Source organism: Zingiber officinale, chromosome 6B (assembly GCF_018446385.1).
Source record: "Zingiber officinale cultivar Zhangliang chromosome 6B, Zo_v1.1, whole genome shotgun sequence".
Classification (NCBI taxonomy): domain Eukaryota; kingdom Viridiplantae; phylum Streptophyta; class Magnoliopsida; order Zingiberales; family Zingiberaceae; genus Zingiber; species Zingiber officinale.
In genome coordinates this window covers 93,896,933-93,921,922 of record NC_055996.1, presented here as the reverse complement: position 1 = coordinate 93,921,922, position 24,990 = coordinate 93,896,933, and the positions used below count along the sequence as shown (strand labels likewise).

Here is a 24,990-nt window from a genome sequence, read left to right as displayed (position 1 = left end):
TGGCCCTAGCTTGAACCCAAGCTAGTGGGCCGCCAAATTAAATTAAAAAGGGATTTTAATTTTAGTTTTTATTATGTGGAAGAAATAATTTTTAAAGAGAATTAAAATTAAAATATCTCTCTTGTAAAAGATCTACAAAGATTAAAGAAAGAGATTAGATCTCTTTCCTTATTTGTAGATTGATGAGTTATTTTATTTTCTCTTTAAAATTATCCACATGTTGATAAAATTAAAATTATAGAAATTTCCTTTATCAACCATGAAGAGATTTTTAAAGAGAAATTTTATTTTTAAAATTTCCGAAAACAAATTAGGAAGTTTTAATTTGTTGATTAAAACTTGTCTAATTTATTTCCTCTAGAAGTGGCCGGCCATTAGAGATTAAATTGGGAAATTTTATTTAATTTTTCTCAATTAAATCATGTCAAGGAAATTAAGGAAATTTTATTGTAATTAAATTTCCTAATTTGCCTAGGCCAAGGAATATAAAAGAAGGGGTGAGGGTGCCTTCACAAGACACAACATCTATTATTCCTCTCCCTCTTTTGTTCCTTGGTGTGGCCGGCCAACCTCTCCCTCTCTTCCTCTTGTGGTGGCCGAACCCTACCCTTCTATTGGAGCTCTTGTGGTGGCCGGATACTACTCGGAGAAGAAGAAGAAGAAGGAGAGAAAGCTAGCATCTCTTGGAGCTTGGTTAGTATTTTGTTTTTCTTCCTTGGTGAAGCTTCCTCTTTGATTGGCCGAACCTAGCTAGGAGGAGAAGAAGGTGATTGGTGGTTTCTCGTCTCGGAAGATCGTTGCCCACACAACGTCCGAGGTTAGAAGAGGAATACGGTAGAAGATCAAGAGGTTTTTCTACAAGGTATAACTAGTAAATTTTATTTCCGCATCATGCTAGTTATTTATGGAAATAATACCAAATACAAGAGGCTTACGTTCTAGAATTTCGAATATGTTTTTCGAAGTTGTGTTCTTTTGTTTCTTTCTTTTCCTTGTGATTTGATTGTTCTCTTTGGTTAACCTAAAGTTATTTTAGGAAATTAAATATTAGCTTTCTATTAAAGGTTTTGTCTAGTCGGTGGTGGTTGCTCCCATATCCAAGAAGGCCATGTGCCTCGCCACGTCAGTACTGGGAACCTTTTATGGAAATTAATATTTAATGGAATTAATAACTTAAGGAGACTTGGGTCGAACGTGTTAAGTTCCGCAAGAGATCCAAGTCAAAACCTAAAAGAACAAATAGATTAAGTTTTGGATCAAACGTGTTAAGTTCCGCAGGCGATCCAAATTTTAATTTAAAAGAACACATGGTAGCTAGGAAAAGGTTCAGACCTTTGTACAAAATTTTGTACAGTGGAACCTATAGGTTTTCCGAGTAGCAACCAACAGGATGCGGATCCACGACTTCTCTCGGACTCGATGTCAATCTCGGACTCGGTGTCGGTTTCGGAGCCGTATTCTTCCTCAGGTTCAGAGTCTTTGTTTCTTGCCATAAATGCAAGATGGCTCGAGTACTTCGGTTTTTCTATATCGAATTCGTCGAAAGATGTCTCATCCCATGTCGCTTGGAGGGCTTTCTTTTTCATGTCGACTTGGGCCTTTCTTCCTTTCGGTTTGGGCATTCATTTTTGAAATGCCCCTTCTTGTTGCATCCGTAACAAATCATTTCTGGTTTGTTTTTCATTTGGTTGATTGGTGTGCTTTTGGAGCTTCTTTTGAATTTCTTCTTTGTTAGCAATCTCCGGACCATGTTGACTAGTTCTTCTTCATTTGTTGAATCAGAATCTGACTCACTTTCTGATTTGATCTTTGTTCTTGATTTGATTTCCTTGCTTGAACCTGCATACAAAATGACTCCTTTCTTGACTTGGCTCACATTAGATTGTTCGTGTTATGATGTATACTAAAAGCCTAGCTTTTTGTATGAACATTTATTAAATGAACATTTGTTTTGTAATAAGAATCACATTAGTCAAATGTCTGCATTTATGTTAAATGTAGTTGTCCATTTAATTTATATTGTAGATAACATGGTGTGTAGTGTCACACAGAAGATCATGTTATCAGTTCCTTACAAATTATAAATAGTAGCTCACAACCAAGATGGATTGGGACAAACCATTGGAATGATTGTAGTGTAATTTGATATTAGTTTATCTTGACTATAAAATTACACTAGTACACTATGTGTGTATTGAGTAGGATCATTTAAGGTTGTTCTTTTTATACTGACTACATAAAAGAAACATAACCTCTGTTATTATGGATGTACGTACTCTTAATCCCGATATAATAACAAACACATGTACTTAGTATTTATTTCTTTAATTTATCAATGTGTGAGATTTATTTGTTAAATCAATAGGCCCGATAAGTTGAAAAATAATATTATTTATATGGTGTGTTATTGATTATAGAAGGAAATTGTGTCCTAGTTATCTAGGTTGATGATGTCCCCTTAAAGAGCTCATAGGGATTGTCATGTAAATCCTGCAGGTTGACTTAGTTCTGACATGACAATGAAGTTGAGTAGTACTACTCTTGGAGCTAGATGTTAATTAAGTGAGTATCAGTAACTCATTTAATTAATGGGCATTCGATATCTTAAACACAGGGAGATTAATGCACTCATAATAAGAAGGAGCCCATAAATGTAATATGGGATTGGTGCGGTAGTTCAATAATAATTCTTTAATGGTATGAGTTATTATTGATAAACTTGAGTTGGGTGTTCGGGGCGAACACAAGAAGCTCAAGCTCATCGAGAGATCAAAACCAATTCCTCCTTTCGGTCCCTGTTGTAGCCTCTATAAAGTCTTATATCCACCAAGTCTACTTCTTACCCAAGTAATGGGTCGGACACATCCTTGCTTAGTGCAAGGGGGTCGGCCAAGCATTAGCTTGGAGCCCAAGAAGTGGCCGGCCAAAGCATGGCTTGGTGCGCAAGCTAGGGGCCGACCATTAGGATTAAAAGGGGATTTTATTTTTATTAAAATCTTTCTTTTTATAGCCATCCACATGATTTTAAAAAAGAGTTTTAAATTTTTAAATCTTTCCTTTTATAGCTATCTACAAAGGATTAAAAGATATATTTTAATTTTTTTAAAAATCTATCCTTATTTGTAGTGTTTAAAAGAGATATTTTAATTTTGATAAAACTTTCCTTTTTTGTAACCATGATTTAAAAGAAAAGTTTTAATTTTAATATTTTCTTTTTGTAGTCATCTATAATGTTTAAAAGAGAGATTAATTTTAAAACTTTCCTTTCGTAACCATCACAATAGGAAATTTAAAAGAGAGAGATTTTAATTATTATTAAAATTTCCTTTTTTGCCATGACCAAAGATTATAAAAGAGAGATAGATGGTGCCTTATGGGATAACATACAACCTAAGTCTCCTCTTCTATTCCTTGGTGGCCGACCCCTTTTCTCCCTTGAGGCCGGCGACACTTCTCTTCATCTTTGGTGATCGGTTGTTTGGTTCAGAAGAAGAAGGAGGAGGAGGCCTCTTCACCTTGTTTTCTTCCTTACGGCCGGTGGCACATCAAGTGTCATCTTCTTGTGGCCGGTTGCTTGGAGAGGAAGAAGAAGAGAAGGAAGTTTCCTATTTTGGTTTCCCTTGGTGGCCGAATTTCTTGGAAGAGAAGAAGTTGTTTGGGTGGATTTTATCTTGGTAGATCGTCACCCACACGACGTCCAAGAGGAGGAGAGGAATATAGCAGAAGATCAAGAGGTCTTTGTTTACAAAGAAAGATATAACTAGTTCTTAATTCCGCAACGAAACTAATTTTTCTTTGTATGGATCCTGAAATACCGACACAAGAGGCTAGCGATTTAGTGTTTCGATTTTGTGTTTTAATTTAGTGTTTTGATCTTGTGCTTCTATTGAAATCTTTGTAGTTAAACCTAGGGTTACTGTAAGAAGTTTGAATATCCAATTTTTTTGAAAAGCTTTGTCTAGGAAGTGATAGATGATCCTATACCCAAGAAGGCCAAGTGTCTTGCCATGTTTAACCTGGAAGTCAATCCTTGAAATAGATATTTAATCAACTTTTGTAACATGGGATGAACTTGGATTAATAATGTTAAGTATCGTTTGCAATCCAAGTTTTAACTACTGAAGAATACATGAGTTGAACTTGAAGTAAAAACGTTAAGTTCCGTTTCCAATTCAAGTTTAACTCATGAGGAACACATAGGTTGTTAGGAAAGTTTTGTGCTTGTACAAATTTTTGTACAGGGGAAGTAGAATGAAATTTCGAGTAGCTTCCAACAGTTTGTGTAATTCTAATTCGCAGAATAACTCATCTAGTTTAAGAATTAAAAGATCCTTAAAAACTTTGTAAGCTTCTACTATTGATGCCCACAAAATATTCTACGGAAAGGCATTTAGTGCGTACCTTATTATATCGCGGTTCTCCAGATTGTGTCCGATCAGATGAAGACCATTGAGGATGTCCTTTAATCGAGTGTGTAGTTGCGAAGCCGTCTCTCCAAGGAGTATTTTAATATTAAATAAATTATTTAGAAGTAGGACTCTTTTATTTACTTTAGACTCATCGGTCCCTTCATGTAGCTTTACCAAGCAGTCCTACAATTTTTTAGCGTTGTCGTATGGGTCGACTCGGTTCAACTCCTCTATTGTGAGCCTGCACTGAATGGTGTTGATCGCCTTGTAGTTTAGTTGTGCCTTCTTGATCATTGGGAGAGTCCAGTCTTCTGGTTCTAGTGGTACTCCATCTTTTTTTGGAGGTGTGTAGCCTTTTAGTATTGTAAACCATAGCTCAATGTCAGATTTAAGATAGCACTCCATCCTGTTCTTCCAATAGCTGAACTTCTCCCCTTTGAATAGTGGAGGCCGGATGGTGCTTTACCCTTCTTGGTAGGAGTTCGACATCCTTGTATCAAACAATAAAATAAGCAAATTTCCAAGACTCTTGTCTTAGGATTAGTAGTGCTGGAAAAACAATTAAGAAAGAATAAGAGAAAAGAAAATTTTTAAAAGTGCTCAAAACGATTAAGTACTTTCAGAGCTACAGGGCTCTGATGCCAATTGTAGGATCGAAAGAGTGCGATAGAGGGGGGTGAATATCACACTTTTTAAAAACTTTTCTTTTACTCGTTTAAAACAAAGTCGTGCAGTGAAAAATTAGAGAACAAGTTTGATTACTTGGTTCGAAGCCTAGGTCGACTCCTACTCTAAGGCCCACGATTCTTGATCCCATCGATGGGCGTTCCACTAAATCTCTTCTTTCCGAAAACCTCAGAAAGAAGCAGCGGGTACAAGAAGAAGAGTAAGATAGTAACAATCTACTATCTTACTTGAATTAAGTACAATGCAAGCAAAAGAAAGTTATACCGATAGTATATAAAAGTTGAGGCTCGGTCGGCACTTCTTGGAGCAGTAGATGAGTAGTCATAGCACGAATCGCAGCTTGCATAGAGATGAACTTCAAACCCGACAGATTGCATTACTCAGCCTCGAACCTAGAGCTCTCTTTTATAAGAATCGTCGATGTTCGGTCGACCAATCCCTAGGTTCGGTCGACTGAATCAGCTCCCTTCCATTTTCGCTGAGATCTAATACTGATTCGATCTTTGGAATTTACTGTCATTAAAGTGTTCGGTCGACCGATCACCTTTTTCGGTCGATCAAACGGAGAATTTCCCTGTTCGTCGAGATTCACACTTAATGCTGCATTGATGAGGTATCGTTCAATCGACCGATCTACTAGTTCGGTCGACCGATCAGCTTAGCTTCCTTCTCTTCTTCTGACCAAACTGATCTGTGACACATCGTCAGTGTTCGATCAACCGATCCATTGGTTCGGTCGACTGATCAAGCTCTGATCGAATTTTACTCTTGTTTGTCTGAACTTGTGTCTGTTCTGAGTTAGCCTAGCTCGGTCGACCGATCCTCCTGTTCGATCGACCTATCTGACCGAACTTATAAAACAGAGTTAAATAGTATATTCCCATAAAACAGAGATTAGCACAGTAATATAAAATGCATGAGTAATAATAATAGACAGTTCAACTGTTTTGATCTCAATTTGGAAACCTTCCCAATTTCTTCAGTTGGATCAGCGACCTTAGGTTGTTCCCTTCAAGAACACAACCTCACTATCGCTCCTCCAGTTGTTTACCTCAACCTACCTGCCAAACTTTGATCCTCCAGATCTGTTTGGACTTTTCACTTAGCCTTGATCGACTCGCCAAGACTTTCTCTTGATCTTCGGTCCTCCAGACCTCTCAATCTCACTGGCAAGTGTTGGGTCTTCTCGACTCACTTGGTCTTTCCACCTGAGTTCCACGATCTGCTAAGACTTCTCCTGCTAAGCCTCCAACTAGGTCTTTCCCGGTTGAGTAAACAGTCTGCACACTTAGCCAACTTGTTAGATCACAACAAGACTTAACTTGAACCTTTGACAACATTAAAACTTAGGTTTGATTCTGGTGCAATTTGCACCAACAAGTTCGGAGCCTGTGATGACTCCTACTCCAAGTCACGCGATCGTTGATCGCTTTTGTTGGGCAATCACTATATATTTGGAAATAAGTACAGATATTAAGTACAATTGCAATATAATAAAGTTACTGACAATACTAGAAATAAAAGTCATTCGTCGATTGTCAGAGTAGCGTAGGAGAGAGCAGCAGTTGTTCGTTCTTGATCTTGGAATTATTTTTGAAGCAACTGGTTGAGCCCTCCTTAAATAGCTAACCCAGACTTGATCTAGATCCACTAATCTTGGGATCAGGTTTGACTCATCGATGATCGGTCGACCGATCCCATCGTTCGATCGACTGATCCCACCGTTCGGTTGACTGATCCTACCTAAATCAGTCTGTCTTCTCATCCAGATTCAGCTTCAGATGAGTCTTCGTTCGGTCGACTGATCACACCATTCGGTCGACTGATCATGCCATTCGGTCGACTGATCACGCCATTCAGTGTTTAATTGATTGGCCAATCAATTCAGCAAGATTTTATTTTTAAAAAAAAAATTGGATGCCTGCGCCTAAGAGGTTGACTAATGCGACGACGCCTACCGACATTGCCTTTGCAAAAGGTGGGGTTGTGGGCAACCTCCCATCGCTTAGGCACCGCTTAGATGACGCCTTTCAGAACACTACGAAGGAGAAAGACTGAATCTTCCCAAGGCCTCCACTAAGGATCCCTTTTCCACAAAGGCAAGTGACAACTAAGAGCGAAGAATACTTTAGCAAACTCTGTAATGATAACTCAATTGTACACAAGTTTGTTGGTTTAATTCAAGATGATGAATTAGCCAGTTACAACTTTGTCGGACTACCTATTGATGAATATATTTCTAATGAGGATGATCAATTTGAAGTTTCTTATGGGGTTATTGATTCTCCTACTGATGATATTAATCTTGGTGCATTATTCGACACTGTATGTGATGATGTTAATGTCTCGGAAGAAAGTGTAGGGAGCTATGTTGAGGAAGTCGTATATTAAGAATCACTTCCTCAGTTCCCACAACCAACTGATATTATAAGAGTTGCAAGCATTGAATATATTGTAGATCAATGTATAGAGACTTATGCAGAGATGGCAGAGCCCCAAGAATCACCATCTTTTGTTGCATCATCACTTGAGCTAAAGCCAGAACCATTACTCGATCTGGAAGTAGTCTTGGAATGTATACTGAAAGCCTAAGCTTTGTAAACATTCATTATGAATAAAGAATCACATTTGGTCTAATTATCTACATTTGTTTGTAGTTGTTCATTTAATTTATATTGTAGATAACATAGTATGTGGTGTCACATACAGAAGATGATGTTATCAGTACCTTATAAATTATAAACAGTAGCTCACGACCAGAATGGAAAGGAACAAACCATTAGAAGGTCGTAGTGTAATTAGGTATTAGTTTATCTTGACTATATAATTACACTAGTACACTCAGAGTGTATTGAGTAGGACCATTTGAGGTCGTTTCTTTTATACTGACTTTATAAAGGAACAAAGACCTCGGTTATTATGGAAGTGTGTGCTCTTAATCCTAATATAATAACAAGCACATATATTTGATATTTATTTCTTTAATTTATCAATGGGTGAGATTTAGTTCGATGAATCAATAAGCCCGATAAGTTGGGAAATGATATCACTTATAGTGTGTGTTGTTGATTATAGAAGGAAACTGTGTCCTAGAGATACTAGGTTGATAATGTCCCCAAGAGGAGCTCATAAGGATTGTCATGTTAAACCCTGTAGGTGGACTTAGTCCGACATGACGATAAGGTTGAGTGGTACTACTCTTGGACTTAGACATTAATTAAATGAGTTATCAGTAACTCACTTAATTAGTGGACATTCGATATCTTAAACACAGGGAGACTAACACACTCATAATAAGAAGGAGCCCAAAAATGTAATTTGGGATTGGTGCGGTGGTTCAATGATAGTTCTCTAGTGGAATGAATTATCATTGATAAAATTAAGTTGTGTGTTCAGGGCGAACACGGGATGCTTAATTTTATCGGGAGACCAAAACCAATTCCTCCTCTCGGTCCCTATCGTAGCCTCTTATTTATAGAGTTCTATACCCACCTATACCCACTTTCTATACCCACCCAATGGGGGCCGGCCAAGCTAGCTTGGGAACAAGCTAGGGCCGGCCTAGGTATGATTTTGGGTGGCCGGCCCTAGCTTGAACCCAAGCTAGTAGGGCCGGCCAAAATAAATTAAAAAGAAATTTAATTTTAATTTTTATTATTATGTGGAAGATATATTTTAAAGAGAATTAAAATTAAAATATCTCTCTTGTAAAAGATTTACAAAAGATTAAAGAAAGAGATTAGATCTCTTTCCTTATTTGTAGATTGGAGAGATTTTATTTTCTCTTTAAAATTATTCACATGTTAATAAAATTAAAATTATAGATATTTCCTTTTATTAACCATGAAGAGATTTTTAAAGAGAAATTTTATTTTTTTTTTTAAATTTCCGGAAACAAATAAGGAAAGTTTTAATTGTTGATTGAAACTTGTCCAATTTGCTTCCTCTTGATGTGGCCGGCCATTAGAGTTTATTTGGGAAATTTTATTTTATTTTTCTCAAATAAATCATGTCAAGGAAATTAAGGAAATTTTATTGTAAATAAATTTCCTAATTTGCCTAGGCCAAGGAATATAAAAGAAGGGGTAGGGGTGCCTTCATGAGACACAACCTCTATTATTTTCTCTCCCTCTTTTGTTCCTTGGTGTGGCCGGCCATCCTCTCCCTCTCTTCCTCTTGTGATGGCCGAATACTTCATCTTCATTGGAGCTCTTGTGGTGGCCGGATACTACTTGGAGAAGAAGAAGAAGAAGGAGAGAAAGCTAGCATCTCTTGGAGCTTGGTTAGTATTTTGATTTTCTTCTTTGGTAAAGTTCTTCCTTTGTGGCCGAACCTTGCTTGGAGGAGAAGAAGGTGGTTGGTGGTTTCTCATCTTGGTAGATCGTTGCCCACACAACGTCCGAGGTTAGAAGAGGAATACGGTAGAAGATCAAGAGGTTTTTCTACAAGGTATAACTAGTAATTTCTATTTCCGCATCATGCTAGTTATTTATGGAAATAATACTAAATACAAGAGGCTTACGTTCTAAAATTTCGAATATGTTTTTTCGAAGTTGTGTTCTTTTGTTTCTTTCTTTTCCTTGTGATTTGATTGTTCTCTTTGGTTAACCTAAAGTTATTTTAGGAAATTAAATATTAGCTTTCTATTAAAGGTTTTGTCTAGTCGGTGGTGGTTGCTCCCATATCCAAGAAGGCCATGTGCCTCGCCACGTCAGTACTGGGAACCTTTTATGGAAATTAATATTTAATGGAATTAATAACTTTAGGAGACTTGGGTCGAACGTGTTAAGTTCCACAGGAGATCCAAGTCAAAACCTAAAAGAACAAATAGATTAAGTTTTGGATCAAACGTGTTAAGTTCCGCAGGCGATCCAAAATTTAATTTAAAAGAACACATGGTAGCTAGGAAAAGGTTCAGACCTTTGTACAAAATTTTTGTACAGTGGAACCTCTAGGTTTTCCGAGTAGCAACCAACAATTGGTATCAGAGCTAGGGTTTTGCCTCTGTGTATTTGGTATTTAGTTTAATTATGCACATGTCATACATAATTTAGGCAGGATAATAGTAGGATGTGCTAACTTTGTGGATGCAGGATCCAACTATTATGACTTTTAGTTAATTATGTGTGTGATTGGACCCTTGGACATGTCAAGGGCAATTTATATGTGTGTGCATGATTGTATTAAAATACAGCAGGAGCTGTATTTAGTTTTATTAGGATTTTATTTTTGATCTAGATACATGTACATTCCTTTTATGGAATATAGGATCAAAAATGTAAAATTCTATTTATGTCGCGGATCGAATCTTGCAAAGCGTGGAACCTTCTAAGGACCAGAGGTGCAGCGAAACTTGGAGCAAGATGGATGCGACAGCCAGAGGCAGTGGCCAAATATGCTAGCAGCTTCGGATGACAACACACGGAGGACAATTAAAGATAAAAGCCATAATAGTTGAAAATTAGATTTTCTATTTATTGCTTTTATATTGTGCTGTGTGTGCATGTTAGTTTACAAGTTTAGTAGGCTAGCATAGTTAAAATTCATCATTTATAAATAACTAAGTGGGAGAGGGATTTTTAAGTAAATCCCATGGTCTCCATTACTGGTTTGTAAGTGATGCAAACAAGCTTGCGCGTTGGCTCTGAGTGCCTTCCTCCATAACGGATGAGCTTGTTTGCGGATCACTAGAACAGACTTCCATTTTTAGATGACTATAGGAAGTTAATTAAGAGCGTGTGATCTTCCCCAACGGAAGGGGCATAATCTTATTAATGGACTTAGTGTCAAGTAATGGTGTACACTTAGACACATCTAATAGTATCCTCCCCAACGGAGTCACTGCTATTATTTGTGTGACCAAATAATACCAACTATTAATTTTATTTGTCAAAAAGTTAGGTTGACAAGATAATAAAATTAATGGGTTAAAACCCTCCTTTTACAAATGTTGAATTTGTATACGTCCACACTAACGTGGCATACAAAATTCACGTGTTATGAGGTGTTGGTTAATTTTAAAATAGTATTGTTTGAGGAATCAATATTATTCTAAATTTAGAGTTCGACCAAAAGTTATTTGTGATTCTTAGGATGCCTTTCAACCCATCGTCCATCATACTTCAACAAAATAGACTTTATGGACCAAATTACATAGATTGGAAAAGAAACCGGATATTGTTCTTATCACGAAAGCTATAAATTAGATCGATTGAGCATTGCCTCGATGCACCCATCGGTGAATCTACCCAAGAGGAGATTGAATATCATAGGAAATGGGTAAAAGCGGATGAGATGGCGCGTGTTACATTTTGGCTTCAATGTCAAATGTATTGCAACATCAAGATTTTACCAACAAACTATGATATTATGAACAATCTCAAGGAACTCTTTGGTCATCGTGATAGGGCTTCTAGACAAGAAGCTATGAGAAAGATAATGATGACCACCATGCAAGAGGGTACTCCTGTAAGGGATCATATCCTAAACATGATGGCTTATCCGAACGAAATACGCATCCTTGGAGGAGAAATTGATGGGAAACCCAGATCGATATGATCCTCCAAACCCTACCTAGAAGTTTTGAGCAGTTCTGAACTATAATATGAATAAAAGAATTTATTCATTAGGGGAACTACTAACATAACTTCAGCAGAAGGGTTATTTCGTCACAATGCTCAAATTCACTATGTTGAAATGGTTCTACTTCTAAACCGAAGGAAAGAAGAAGAAGAAACAAACTGGTTCAGAAAGAAAGTGAATAAATCTCAGTGTACGGTTTAAAGCTGGAATGAAGAAGTCGAAGGGCAAGTGCTTCATCTGCAAGCAGGCAGGACATTCGAAGGCTGACGTCCTCGTAAGAACCAAAACAAAGGTATATCTCATACTCTAGTTGTTGAAACATGTTTAGCGGTGTTATCTACCAGCACCGTGTGTAGATACGGAGCCACCGATCATGTCTGCAATTCCTTGCAGGGGTTCCAGAAACCCGACTATCTGAAGGGGAGATTACTGTCTACATGGGCAATGCTACTAAGGTGACAGCTGTTGCAGTGGGAGACGTCTACTTATCTTTTAGTAGAAATAGAAATTTGGTTTTAAGAAATTGTCTTTATGTACCCAGTTTTAGAAAGAATTTAATTTCAGTTTCTAAACTGTTTTTAGATGGATATTCAGTTTCTTTCAGTAACGATGTAGTTATTAAAAGAAATAAAGTGATTATCTGTTCTGGTGCATTAGTTGGCAATTTGTATATTTTAAATCCAATTTCTTCCACAAAGCAAAACATAGAAATTTATAACTCATCTTCTAATTCTAATAAGAGAAAAGAACCTTCAGAAATGAACCAAACATATCTTTGGCATCTAAGACTTGGTCATATTAATTTAAGTAGGATTCAGAGGCTTATAGCCGATGGACTTTTGAGTTCATTAGAGTTGGAAAACTTTCCAACTTGTGAATCTTGCTTAGAAAGTAAAATGACCAAGAGGCCGTTCAAGGCCAAGGGGTATAGAGCCAAAGAAGTGTTAGAGTTGGTTCACTCTGATTTGTGTGGTCCTATGTCTGTCCAGGCAAGAGGAGGTTTTGAATATTTTGTCTCTTTCATAGACGATTATTCAAGATATGGATACATTTATCTAATGCGCCGCAAGTCCGAATGCTTTGACAAGTTCAAAGAATACAAGGCTGATGTGGAGAAACGATTAGGTAAAAGTATCAAGACACTACGATCGATCGTGGTGGCGAATACCTCTTAGGAGAGTTTAGGAATTACTTATCGAGGTGGGATTCAATCCCAATTGTCTGCACCGAACACCCCAAGAATGGTGTAGCGTAACGAAGGAATAGGACTCTTATGGAGATGGTTAGATCAATGATGAGTTATTCGAATTACCAAATTCGCTTTGGGGATATGCTCGGAAACCAGAGTATCGTTCCGAACTTAGTACCTTCTAAATCAGTTTCTTCTACTCCCATAGAATTGTGGAATGGGCGAAAGCCCAGTCTAAGACATATTCGGATTTGGGGTAGTCCAGCACATGTGCTGAAACTAGATGCTGATAAGTTAGAATCTCGTACAGAAGTTCGTGTGTTTGTGGGGTATCCCAAAGGAATGAAAGGTGGTTTATTTTATAGTCCTAAAGACCAGAAGGTCATTGTTAGCACCAATGCCCAATTTTTAGAAGAAGACTATATAATGGATCACAAGCCCGAAGTAAAGACGCTTTAGAAGAACTTAGAGAGGACATGTCTACTTCAGTACCAACAGTACAAGATGAAGTACCACAAGAGACCGCAACACGTGTCACACATGATACACAACCACAGACTGTGCCTCGTCGTAGTGGGAGGGTTGTGAGGCAACTGAAAGATTCATGTTTTTGGGAGAGTCTTGGACTTGATCCGTAAACATGAACCTGATCCCGATCATATGACGAAGCACTCCAAGATATAGATGCAGATCTTGGCAAAAGGCAATGAATTCAAATAGAGTCCATGTACTCTAATAAGGTCTGGGAGTGTAGAACCACCGATGGTGTAAAACCGTTGGATGCAAGTGGATCTACAAAAGGAAAAGAGGGACGGGAAGGTAGAAACCTTCAAAGCTAGGCTTGTTGCGAAAGGGTACACTCAGAAAGAGGGAATCGATTATGAGGAAACCTTTTCACCGGTAGTCATACTTAAGTCTATCCGGATACTCTTATCCATTGCTGCTCATATGGATTATGAGATTTGGCAAATGGATGTCAAGACAGCTTTCCTTAATGGAAGTCTTGAAGAGAACATCCATATGAAGCAACCAGAATGGTTCATTGAAAAAGGAAAAGAGCATCTAGTGTGCAAGCTCAATCGGTCCATTTATGGACTGAAGCAAGCTTCAAGGTCTTGGAACATCCGATTTAATGAAGTAATCCAGTCATATAGATTTATTCAAAGTCCGGATGAGTCTTGTGTATATAAGAAGTGTAACGGAAACGTGGTGGTATTTCTTGTACTATACGTAGATGATATTTTGTTAATTGGCAACAATGTCAAGGTATTATCAGACGTAAGGGTATGGTTGTCCAAACAATTTGATATGAAGGACTTAGGAGAATGTGCACACATTCTTGGGATCAAAGTTATAAGGGATCGTAAGAAAAGAATGTTGTGTCTATCCCAAGCTTCATATATAGATACAATCCTTGCTCGTTTTAGCATGCAGGATTCCAAGAAAGGTTTCTTACCTTTTAGACATGGAGTAGCTTTATCTAAAGAGATGTCTCCAAAGACATCAAAAGAGATAGAGGACATGAAAGCAGTTCCTTATGCTTCGGCTGTAGGAAGCCTAATGTATGCAATGCTATGTACGAGACCTGATATCTGTTTTGCCGTGGGCATGGTCAGCAGATATCAGAGTAACCCTGGACAAGGACATTGGACTGCGGTAAAGCATATATTAAAGTACCTGAGAAGGACTAGAGATTTTATGCTAGTTTACCAAGCAGATGATCTGCTCCCTGTGGGTTATACGGATTCAGATTTCCAATCAGATAGGGATAACAGTAAGTCTACATCAGGCTATGTGTTTACTTTAGGAAGTGGAGTCATTTCATGGAGGAGTGTTAAGCAGAAATGCGTTTCGGACTCAACCATGGAAGCTGAGTATGTAGCAGCCTCTGAGGCAGCTAAAGAAGCAGTATGGCTCAGGAACTTTCTAATGGACTTAGATGTGATTCCTGGTTTGCCCAAAATCATCACAATTTATTGTGATAACAGCGGTGCAGTTGCAAACTCGAAGGAACCACGAGCCCATAAGGCAAGTAAACATATAGAGCGCAAGTACCACCTGATACGAGATATCGTGAAGCGAGGAGAAGTTGTCATCGCCAAGATTGCATCAGCAGATAACCTGGCAGATCCTTTCACTAAGGCCCTTCCGGCGAAAGCTTTCGATCGGCATGTGGAGGGAATGGGAATCAGATGTATGGTAGAAGATATGGCAGCTTAGTCATTAGTATAAGTGGGAGATTGTTGGAGTGTATACTGGAAGCCTAAGCTTTGTAAACATTCATTATGTATAAAGAATCACATTTGGTCATATTCTCTACATTTGTTTGTAGTTGTTCATTTAATTTATATTGTAGATAACATAGTATGTGGTGTCACATGCAGAAGATGATGTTATCAGTACCTTATAAATTATAAACAGTAGCTCACGACCAAAATGGAAAGGAACAAACCATTAGAAGGTCGTAGTGTAATTAGGTATTAGTTTATCTTGACTATATAATTACACTAGTACACTCAGAGTGTATTGAGTAGGACCATTTGAGGTCGTTTCTTTTGTACTGACTTTATAAAGAAACAAAGACCTCAGTTATTATGGAAGTGTGTGCTCTTAATCCTAATATAATAACAAGCACATATATTTGATATTTATTTCTTTAATTTATCAATGGGTGAGATTTAGTTCGATGAATCAATAAGCCCGATAAATTGGGAAATGATATCACTTATAGTGTGTGTAGTTGATTATAGAAGGAAACTGTGTCCTAGAGATACTAGGTTGATAATGTCCCCAAGAGGAGCTCATAAGGATTGTCATGTTAAACCCTGCAGGTAGACTTAGTCCGACATGACGATAAGGTTGAGTGGTACTACTCTTGGACTTAGACATTAATTAAATGAGTTATCAGTAACTCACTTAATTAGTGGACATTCGATATCTTAAACACAGGGAGACTAACACACTCATAATAAGAAGGAGCCCAAAAATGTAATTTGGGATTGGTGCGGTGGTTCAATGATAGTTCTCTAGTGGAATGAATTATCATTGATAAAATTAAGTTGTGTGTTCGGGGCGAACACGGGATGCTTAATTTTATCGGGAGACCAAAACCAATTCCTCCTCTCGGTCCCTATCGTAGCCTCTTATTTATAAAGTTCTATACCCACCTATACCCACTTTCTATACCCACCCAATGGGGGCCGGCCAAGCTAGCTTGGGAACAAGCTAGGGCCGGCCTGATTTTGGGTGGCCGGCCCTAGCTTGAACCCAAGCTAGTAGGGCCGGCCAAAATAAATTAAAAAGAAATTTAATTTTAATTTTTATTGTTATGTGGAAGATATATTTTAAAGAGAATTAAAATTAAAATATCTCTCTTGTAAAAGATTTACAAAAGATTAAAGAAAGAGATTAGATCTCTTTCCTTATTTGTAGATTGGAGAGATTTTATTTTCTCTTTAAAATTATTCACATGTTAATAAAATTAAAATTATAGATATTTCCTTTTATTAACCATGAAGAGATTTTTAAAGAGAAATTTTATTTTTTTTTAAATTTCCGGAAACAAATAAGGAAAGTTTTAATTGTTGATTGAAACTTGTCCAATTTGCTTCCTCTTGATGTGGCCGGCCATTAGAGTTTATTTGGGAAATTTTATTTTATTTTTCTCAAATAAATCATGTCAAGGAAATTAAGGAAATTTTATTGTAAATAAATTTCCTAATTTGCCTAGGCCAAGGAATATAAAAGAAGGGGTAGGGGTGCCTTCATGAGACACAACCTCTATTGTTTTCTCTCCCTTTTCCTTGGTGTGGCCGTCCATCCCTCTCTTCCTCTTGTGGTGGCCAAATACTTCATCTTTCTTGGAGTTCTTGTGGTGGCGGATACTACTTGGAGAAGAAGAAGAAGGAGAGAAAGCTAGCATCTCTTGGAGCTTGGTTAGTATTTTGATTTTCTTCTTTGGTAAAGTTCTTCCTTTGTGGCCGAACCTTGCTTGGAGGAGAAGAAGGTGGTTGGTGGTTTCTCATCTTGGTAGATCGTTGCTCACACAACGTCCGAGGTTAGAAGAGGAATACGGTAGAAGATCAAGAGGTTTTTCTACAAGGTATAACTAGTAATTTCTATTTCCGCATCATGCTAGTTATTTATGGAAATAATACTAAATACAAGAGGCTTACGTTCTAAAATTTCGAATATGTTTTTTCGAAGTTGTGTTCTTTTGTTTCTTTCTTTTCCTTGTGATTTGATTGCTCTCTTTGGTTAACCTAAAGTTATTTTAGGAAATTAAATATTAGCTTTCTATTAAAGGTTTTGTCTAGTCGGTGGTGGTTGCTCCCATATCCAAGAAGGTCATGTGCCTCGCCACGTCAGTACTGGGAACCTTTTATGGAAATTAATATTTAATGGAATTAATAACTTTAGGAGACTTGGGTCGAACGTGTTAAGTTCCGCAGGAGATCCAAGTCAAAACCTAAAAGAACAAATAGATTAAGTTTTGGATCAAACGTGTTAAGTTCCGCAGGCGATCCAAAATTTAATTTAAAAGAACACATGGTAGCTAGGAAAAGGTTCAGACCTTTGTACAAAATTTTTGTACAGTGGAACCTATAGGTTTTCCGAGTAGCAACCAACAGTAGTCACATCCACTTGCTTAGAACTTTTAGGTGTCTTTCAGCAATACAAAGTCAGTGTTTCTTGTGATCTTTTAGAAATCTTCATAGAGATAGCTATAATTAATTTTGTTGGATGTGATTCCTTTTTTCATTCACGCTTATCAAATTTAATATGATTCTAGTTCTTTCTTATATTATATGCTTGTAGGAGGTATGTCTTTTTGGGTGTGGATATTTCACTTGGATTGAAAATTGGAAACTCAATCTGAACTGTCTTCGACCGACTGAAAATTTTTTTAAGGAGACGAAGATGAAAAGAGCGGTACTACACTACATTGATCTTATAATGATAGCTCTCTTCATATTAAAATAGGCTATTGTAAAAAAAAAAGTCTGGAAGTATCTTACTTCGGCCAGAGCCCGATTTAAAGGGATCAAATAAGGGATCGAGCTAATGACTTAAAACAAATGCTTCTTATGTTATGATATGTTTTTATGACTTGTTCTAGTGTATTGTGCCTTGTATATCTTTGACGAAATGTGTGTGAAATCAATACATTTAAATGTAGAGTTTTGCTCATCGTGTAAAGGAGGTGTTTTGGATCGTATAATCGGAGGAACCCTGTGATAGAAGATATTCTTACTTTCTACGGCATTATCTTGAAACAGAACTAACAATAAGACAATGAAATGCCATATTTTAAATAAAGATTATGCTTCAGAAATAATGATCTCATTGTACCAGTGTTAGATATATACTTTAGTATAAAAGAAAAAAGGTGTTTGTTTGATACAAATATGAAGATCACTAGATGGCAAACTCTATCAGACTTCAATCCGCAGAAAAATAGAGTAAGTCTCCAACTCGATGCATGGAGGAAACAATTAAGTTGTCACTGTGAGGAAACTAGATATACAATTGTATGAAGCAAAAACACCTGCAAGAATAACGATTGTATTAGAAAAGATAACTTTTAAAAAGCAACAAAAAGTGTGCACTCAACTTGCTTCTAGTAATGAGAGTTCTTGACAATTGTTTAATAAACTATCATCAATGATTTAGTTCTTTGATTTTTTTTTTTTCAGAGATATTTCGAAAACTCCTTAATCTACAATATCTAATTGAAGCAACGATGTCTGGTAGAAAAAAAGGAAGTAAAGGAGTTGCCTCAAACTGTTATAAGTTTTATCCTAATGTATTATTGATTTGTTTTGAAATAACATTTTGTGTTTAAAAGTTACTTCTTTTGAACCAACAATAAAAGCTACTTCTTTAAGCTCCAATATAGTAGTTTATATATGAAAAGCAGATGTACTCAAGAACTTTAGTAGAGAAGATTACCTATGATAACACACAATCAGTAGCAAAACATTCTCAGAAATATAAGCATCATATGTTCTCCAATGTATTGTGCAACTTGGAAACCCGCCGGCGAAGTAAAGGCTCAAGTCTGAAAGATGAAACACCACTTAGCCACCTTTTTGCATCATGCATCTCATTCCATGCTTGAACTATTTCATCAATCTTGAAACATAAATCTGCATCACGGATAATCACACTTACTTCAGTGACAACTACCATCTAAGATACTCAAGATTTTATAGGCTGCAGTTGTAAAATTTACATCAAGCTAACATTAGTTGAATAAAAATGTTAAATCACACAAGCCAAATAAGAGTTCATGTCTAAGGAAATGTTGGTTAATGAGAAGCCAATTAACAAAACTTGTACATGTAAATGCATAACTAAATAATATGAATACTAATATTCTCAATTATTGTGCTGACAGTAATTGCATCGCCATTGCTGGTTGTTATCTGACGTTTCCTACAATGTTCTTTTATAAACCATTTGATCTCACAAAGCTTCAGTATTCTTAGATGAATATCAATAATAACCAAATCACACAAATCTTAAAACTGTTCGCAACTTCTAGTTTGATAACATAGCTGGTGGACAAACATAGAAAAGAGTAAGAATGTGCATATGATCTATTGACTATAAATTTGATATAGTGCTTAGAAATTTATTGTGGTTGATTGAAAGAAGAAAGATATGATACTGTAAAAGAAGAAAGAATGTGCATATGAATTTTCAGTATTCAAATGTCAGTCCTTATATTTTTTACATGAATAGAAGATGAGTTTCAAAAAAATCTCCTATTATATATTGTTTGCATATGATATTAGACATATTCATGTAAGTATGAATTTATTAAACTAGTGCAATAATTGTGGAGAGCAACTTAGGAACTAAAAATTTTAAGAAAAACCAAAATGAGTAAATAAATATAATTTCAATATATGAAAAGAATCTAGAAAATAGTTATGAATAATGGTGATTGAAAATTTCTCTAAAATTTATATATTTGGACATATTATTCAACAAATGTTGATGAAGATATATCATTGATATGATAAAGAGAGGATGGTTAAAATAAAGAGTTTTTGGAGTTTAACATGATAGACTAGTGCTCAACCCTTGGACTAAAAAGATATCTATGAGTACGAAGGATGGCATGCCAAACTTTAAGGATCAAATTGTTGATAGTTTAAAAAAAACACATAAAAACCTTAATGTAATGAAGATAAAAATGCAAAGATAAACATATGAAGTTGCTATCTGAGAGCAATTGAGTGTTGTCCGAGAGATAAAAAATGGATAAATAGGTTAAGAAAATATTGACATGTTCAATTTAAATCAAGTAAAGATGAAGATTCACGGAATAGAGGGAAACCAAAAGATTTAGATGAGATACTAAAAGTGATTTGAGAACTACAAAATTTTAAGTTTTAATTTTTGTTTTGGTAAAGTCAAAAGAAGCCTCAAAACATATTAGAAGCATAACCCTCAAAACCAAAATAAATAAATAAAAAAATTCCAAAAGATTTTGGCAATGTAAAGTTATCTCTCCTACTTTTTATTCTTTATTTACAACAAATTACTAAATACAAAGAATTAATTATAGGTTGACATCAGTGATGGGCACACAAAACTAGCATATGTAATAGGAAAGAGATACTATTACAACGATGACAAGCAAGCCTTGTCACTCATGAAAACAATTCTTTCATTTTTTTCCTAAATACAAAAAATAAAATAAAATAAAATCATACCCTTTTTTCTCTAAAAATATTCAATACTGTTATATCTAAAAAAAATAGTAATTCTTAATACTAAGATCTACCAAACAAGTTTTTTAGATTTTTAAGACAAAATTTGAAACCCACTTTCATTTCTTAAACTTTTCTTTTCACTGAACACAATTTTTTTTCAAAAAAAAAAAAAAGAAATACATTCAAACAGGGTCTAGACCTTTTACCTTCTTGAGTAGTTTCATTGGCAGAATGGTTTTTAACCATAACAGCAATATCTGCTGGAGAAGCCCCTGCCGCAGTAAATTTTTCCATTGCTGCCATGAGACACTCTTTCCAAAGTGGTATGCCCAATTTAAATTCCACAACAGATCGCTCATAAAGCACAGTTCCCCAAAATATATTCATTTGAGTCTTCATATTAAAACCTTGTTCTGTTGTTTCATCACTTGACAGATGTTTGAAATAGTCTTGTAAACCCATCTTTTGCAACATTAGCTTTTCCACACTGGGTTTAGACCCTTCCTTTAATCTTTCTTCTTCGATTTCTTCCCAAATTTGTGTCCCCCTCTCAATGTTCTCTTCGGCGAGGTTGAATAGTGTTAGAACGTCTGTGGAAGGCTCATTCTCTACATCTGCCATGTTTCCTTTTGCGAAACACCAAGAAAGCTTTGCTAGCTCAAACTGTTGCAATCCAAGAGCGAGAAGAGCCTCATAGAAGTCAGGCTTAAGTTTCAAAGCTTCTTCATATTTCTTTCCTGCTTTAACATACTCAGCCTGAGCCCACTCATAAGAAGTTTTCACCATGACTAGCGTTGACTCCTTTGAAGCTTCTTCTGATAAGCATAACCTCTTCTTTGCCCGAAACATATGCACGTTGCCCCAATTGAATAAAGCTAGAGCTGACATCTCCTGGAATTTCTTCTCAGCAAGTGTAAAAACTTCCTGTGCCTCTTCACTTGTAGTGGTGTCTTCCATTGCTTCTGAGTAAACCTTAATTCCTAACTCATGAAGGTTCAGATACTCATCAGAATCACAACCAACATGGTTCTTGAATAGAAGAGCAAATTGCACAATCCAGTCATCAATGCAAACTGAGGAGGACTTGTCATCAGAAAAGCTATTCTTCTTAGGTGATCCCCTTTTTATAGCCTCCTCAAACAAAGGATCATCCTCGGGTTTTACTTTTATGATGAACAACTTAATATATCCTTGTGGGTCTGCAGATTCTTCTATGCACCTCAACTCTTGGGATGTAGTGATTGTGACCAAGTCACCATCTTGATCTTTGAATTTGATAAGGAAAGCCTTCAATCTTGGGAATTTGTTAGCAACGACCTCCCTCAACTGCAATATGGTGCAATTTGCTGGTACATGTGCATATCTGATGTCTTCCCCAAAGAATAACTTCACAGTTTTCATGGGCTCTTCTTTAGTCTCAACATGCTTCTCCTCCACAACCACTATCTTCTCCACCGACTTGTGGCTCTTCTTCTTCTTTAGCTTCTGTTTCTCTATAGGTGTTTCTGGAAGTGGAGAAACTTCCCTATAATCCAGCCTTATGCCATGTTCCTCAATCTCCATTTTGACTCGCTCGGAAATCTCCAATGCCGCAATATTGTTCGGTTCCAAACTCAAAACTAAATCCACATCCTTGCTGGCTAAATCCAACCTGTTCAGAGCTTCGAAACACTTGGCCCTCTTCACTAGAGCTTTACTGTAATTGGGACAGACCTCGAGGGCAAGGTTGCACTCATTGATTGCTTGGCGGTAATCCTCAGGGTTCATCTGCATATAGCAAGATGCCATGTTGCAGCGAAGGTTTGCAACATCAATATGGTTCTTTGGAAGCAGCTTAATGGCTTTGTCATATTTCATGAGTGCGTCCTCATACTCCCGCCTCTGGAACAACCTGTTGCCTTCTTCTTTCTTGTGCTGAGCCATCTCCATGAAGACCGTTGTGTCTTCATTGACGAACGTGGCGCAGCGGTCGAAAGTACGGATGCTTTTCGAGCTCGGCAATCTCAGCCTAGCCGAGGCACTCCTATTCCTAAGAGATGGCCTATTCATCTCCATATTTCCGATGGTATCTTCAACGTAACAATCTTTTTTTCCCAATTCAGAAACAAATTATTATCCAGCAAGCAGAGATTCAAATGTTCAAAATTTAAGCAAAATGAACGCAGCAGCGACAAGAACAATTGGCAAGCATCCAATGGGCGCTCACACAATGCCTTGAAACCTGAAGCAACTAAAATCCCAAACTCGTAGCGAAGACCCAATCATTTCACTAGAATCATCATGAAACCATTGGGGAAAGAGAGTCGGAAACTTATCTGAACCAAGCTCCCTCTTCGAATCAAAATCATGTCTCCCGCCTCTGGAACACGAAAAAGTTAAAAACTTTGAGGGACGAGGTTGGTCTTCCCGTTCCTCAACGGAAAGGACGCCATGGCTCCACAAGAATCCATAGGCCATCGCCCCTAATTGGACGACAAGGCAGCAGCACCAACCCTAAAGTTGCGGGCTATTTTTGTCGGCATTGCCACCGAATGAATCTATATTTGGACAAGGGAGCTGCCACGTAATACAGCCGCTTTCTACCTACAATTGCCTCCTTGATAATCAACCGCGAGTTTTGTCGGACGGTCTAACGGCTAAGTCACATGAGATACTGTCTAACTTGAGGTTTGGCCTTCTTTATAAAGTTAGCCATTATTAAAAGTATTAATAATCATTCATAATTTATCTTTTTCATGTTTACTATATTGGCCAACTTTGATAATCAACCACAAAACTTACTCTTCTTCCCTTTTTATTTCCATATGTGAGATTTTTTTAATAATATTTAAGTTTGGGATTTTTAAGGTGAAATTACAGTTGGAGAAATTTGTTCATTCACTATTTTTCTTCACTTTATTTGATAAAGTGATTAATTAACTTAAAGGGTTAGTAATGACTTTTCCAATTCAACTCTTCATATTGAATGATTTATACAAGATGTTCAGAGCATAATTAAGTTGATTATCATCAAGTAGGTTTATAGAATTGAGTAAGAATTGAATTTCGGAAAAGCCCAAGAATTACTCTCTTGTGATGATTAATTTCGGAATCTTGATTTACTCCCTTCCAATAATGTGGAGTAGTCGTATAGGGGCCGCTAGGATGACGAATTTTACCTTTTACAGAAATAATATGGAGGTTAATAATATGATCTCGATCAACCTAAGTTCTACATAGAAGGTCTTTGAATCAGTCAAAATAAATTGCATGTCTCATTGTCTGAACTAAGATATAAGTGATTAGAGTCGGTCGAATCTAAAGAAATGTTCAAATGAATTTGGAATCTTCTTGAAAGAACTTGTAATATTCAAAGATCTTTCGGTTTACTTATAAATGAACTTGGCAATAAAAGATAGCGGTTACAAAATTATAGTTGTCTTATCTTTAAAAAGTCATAGTCGCTTTACCTCTTTAGAGTCACAACCATTGGAGTTAAACTCACCTCCAAAGGGTCACGACCGCTGGGGTTAAATTTACCTAAGTCACAAAGGCAAGAGTTAACTTATCTCTGAAAAGTTATAGTCGACAAACTAAGGGAGATCAAATATTGAAGAGTTGGGTCTTTTCTCCTCTATAAAAGGTATGTGCTACTATATTTCTCCGTTCATTTCTCTGCTCTCCATCTATGATTTGAAAGTCGAAGGGGCAATGCCAAGGAACGCTTTAGGCCCCCTTCTAACCTCGTGTTGATTTTTATTCAGAAAAAGTTGGTCTCTAGAAACTCAATTGATCTCATTTATTGCCCCACCGAGTCACCATCCATCAACTAGCTAACTGTTGAGTTGTCAGCATGGGCATAACTAGTTGGGGACAAGGGGGTCCGACTGCACCTTCTGACATTTAAAAAAATCATAGTTGTCAATTTAAAATGCAAGATCATAGAAGTAAGTCGGTCCAAGTTTTATGTATTTCTTTTCCTAATTCTTCTGGTAGTTTACTAAAAAGTCCTTCTCCTAAGGCTGAATTACAGAATATAAAGTTTGAGCTAATAATTTGCTTCTGATATAACAAGTATGTTTCATATGATCCAAAGTTATGATAGTTCTAGGATGGACAACAAGATCAAAATAATCAAGTTTTGTAGAAGTTGAAGGTGTATTCATACAAAGTAGAGAACCAGAAAAGAACTGGCTCTGATACCAAATTTGAGTTCAGTTTTTGGATTCATTTGGGTTTTGATTGAGTTGCGGTTTAAAAGTTCGTTTGTAAAAGATACCAAGTTTGGGTTTTAAAAGTTCATTTGCATTTGATTGCATTTGGTTTAAATTGTTTGGGGTTATCTCTAAACCTTTGGGTCTAGTTTCTTTCCTTAACTCTCACTAGTGAATCTCACCTAGTAGGGAGCCTCTAAAAG

At 36.7% G+C, this 24,990-nt stretch overlaps 1 protein-coding gene across 1 annotated transcript; it reads right to left on the bottom strand.

The window, feature by feature from the left end:
* Positions 1-18,867: 18,867 nt before the first annotated feature.
* LOC121991250 (protein PHOX1-like) lies at positions 18,868-22,649 on the bottom strand. Its single transcript, XM_042545259.1, has 2 exons — positions 20,801-22,649; positions 18,868-19,016 (listed from the first exon to the last, which is right to left on the bottom strand). Exons 1-2 carry the CDS (start codon positions 22,647-22,649, stop codon positions 18,868-18,870), a joined length of 1,998 nt encoding a protein of 665 aa, XP_042401193.1.
* Between the last annotated feature and the right edge of the window lie 2,341 nt (positions 22,650-24,990).

Coding starts and splice junctions, on each gene's coding strand:
- LOC121991250 (XM_042545259.1), bottom strand. CDS start 22,649: ATGGAGATGAATAGGCCATCTCTTAGGAATAGGAGTGCCTCGGCTAGG. Junction 19,017..20,800: donor CAATGAAACTACTCAAGAAG/GTAAAAGGTCTA, acceptor TCCGTGATGCAG/ATTTATGTTTCAAGATTGAT.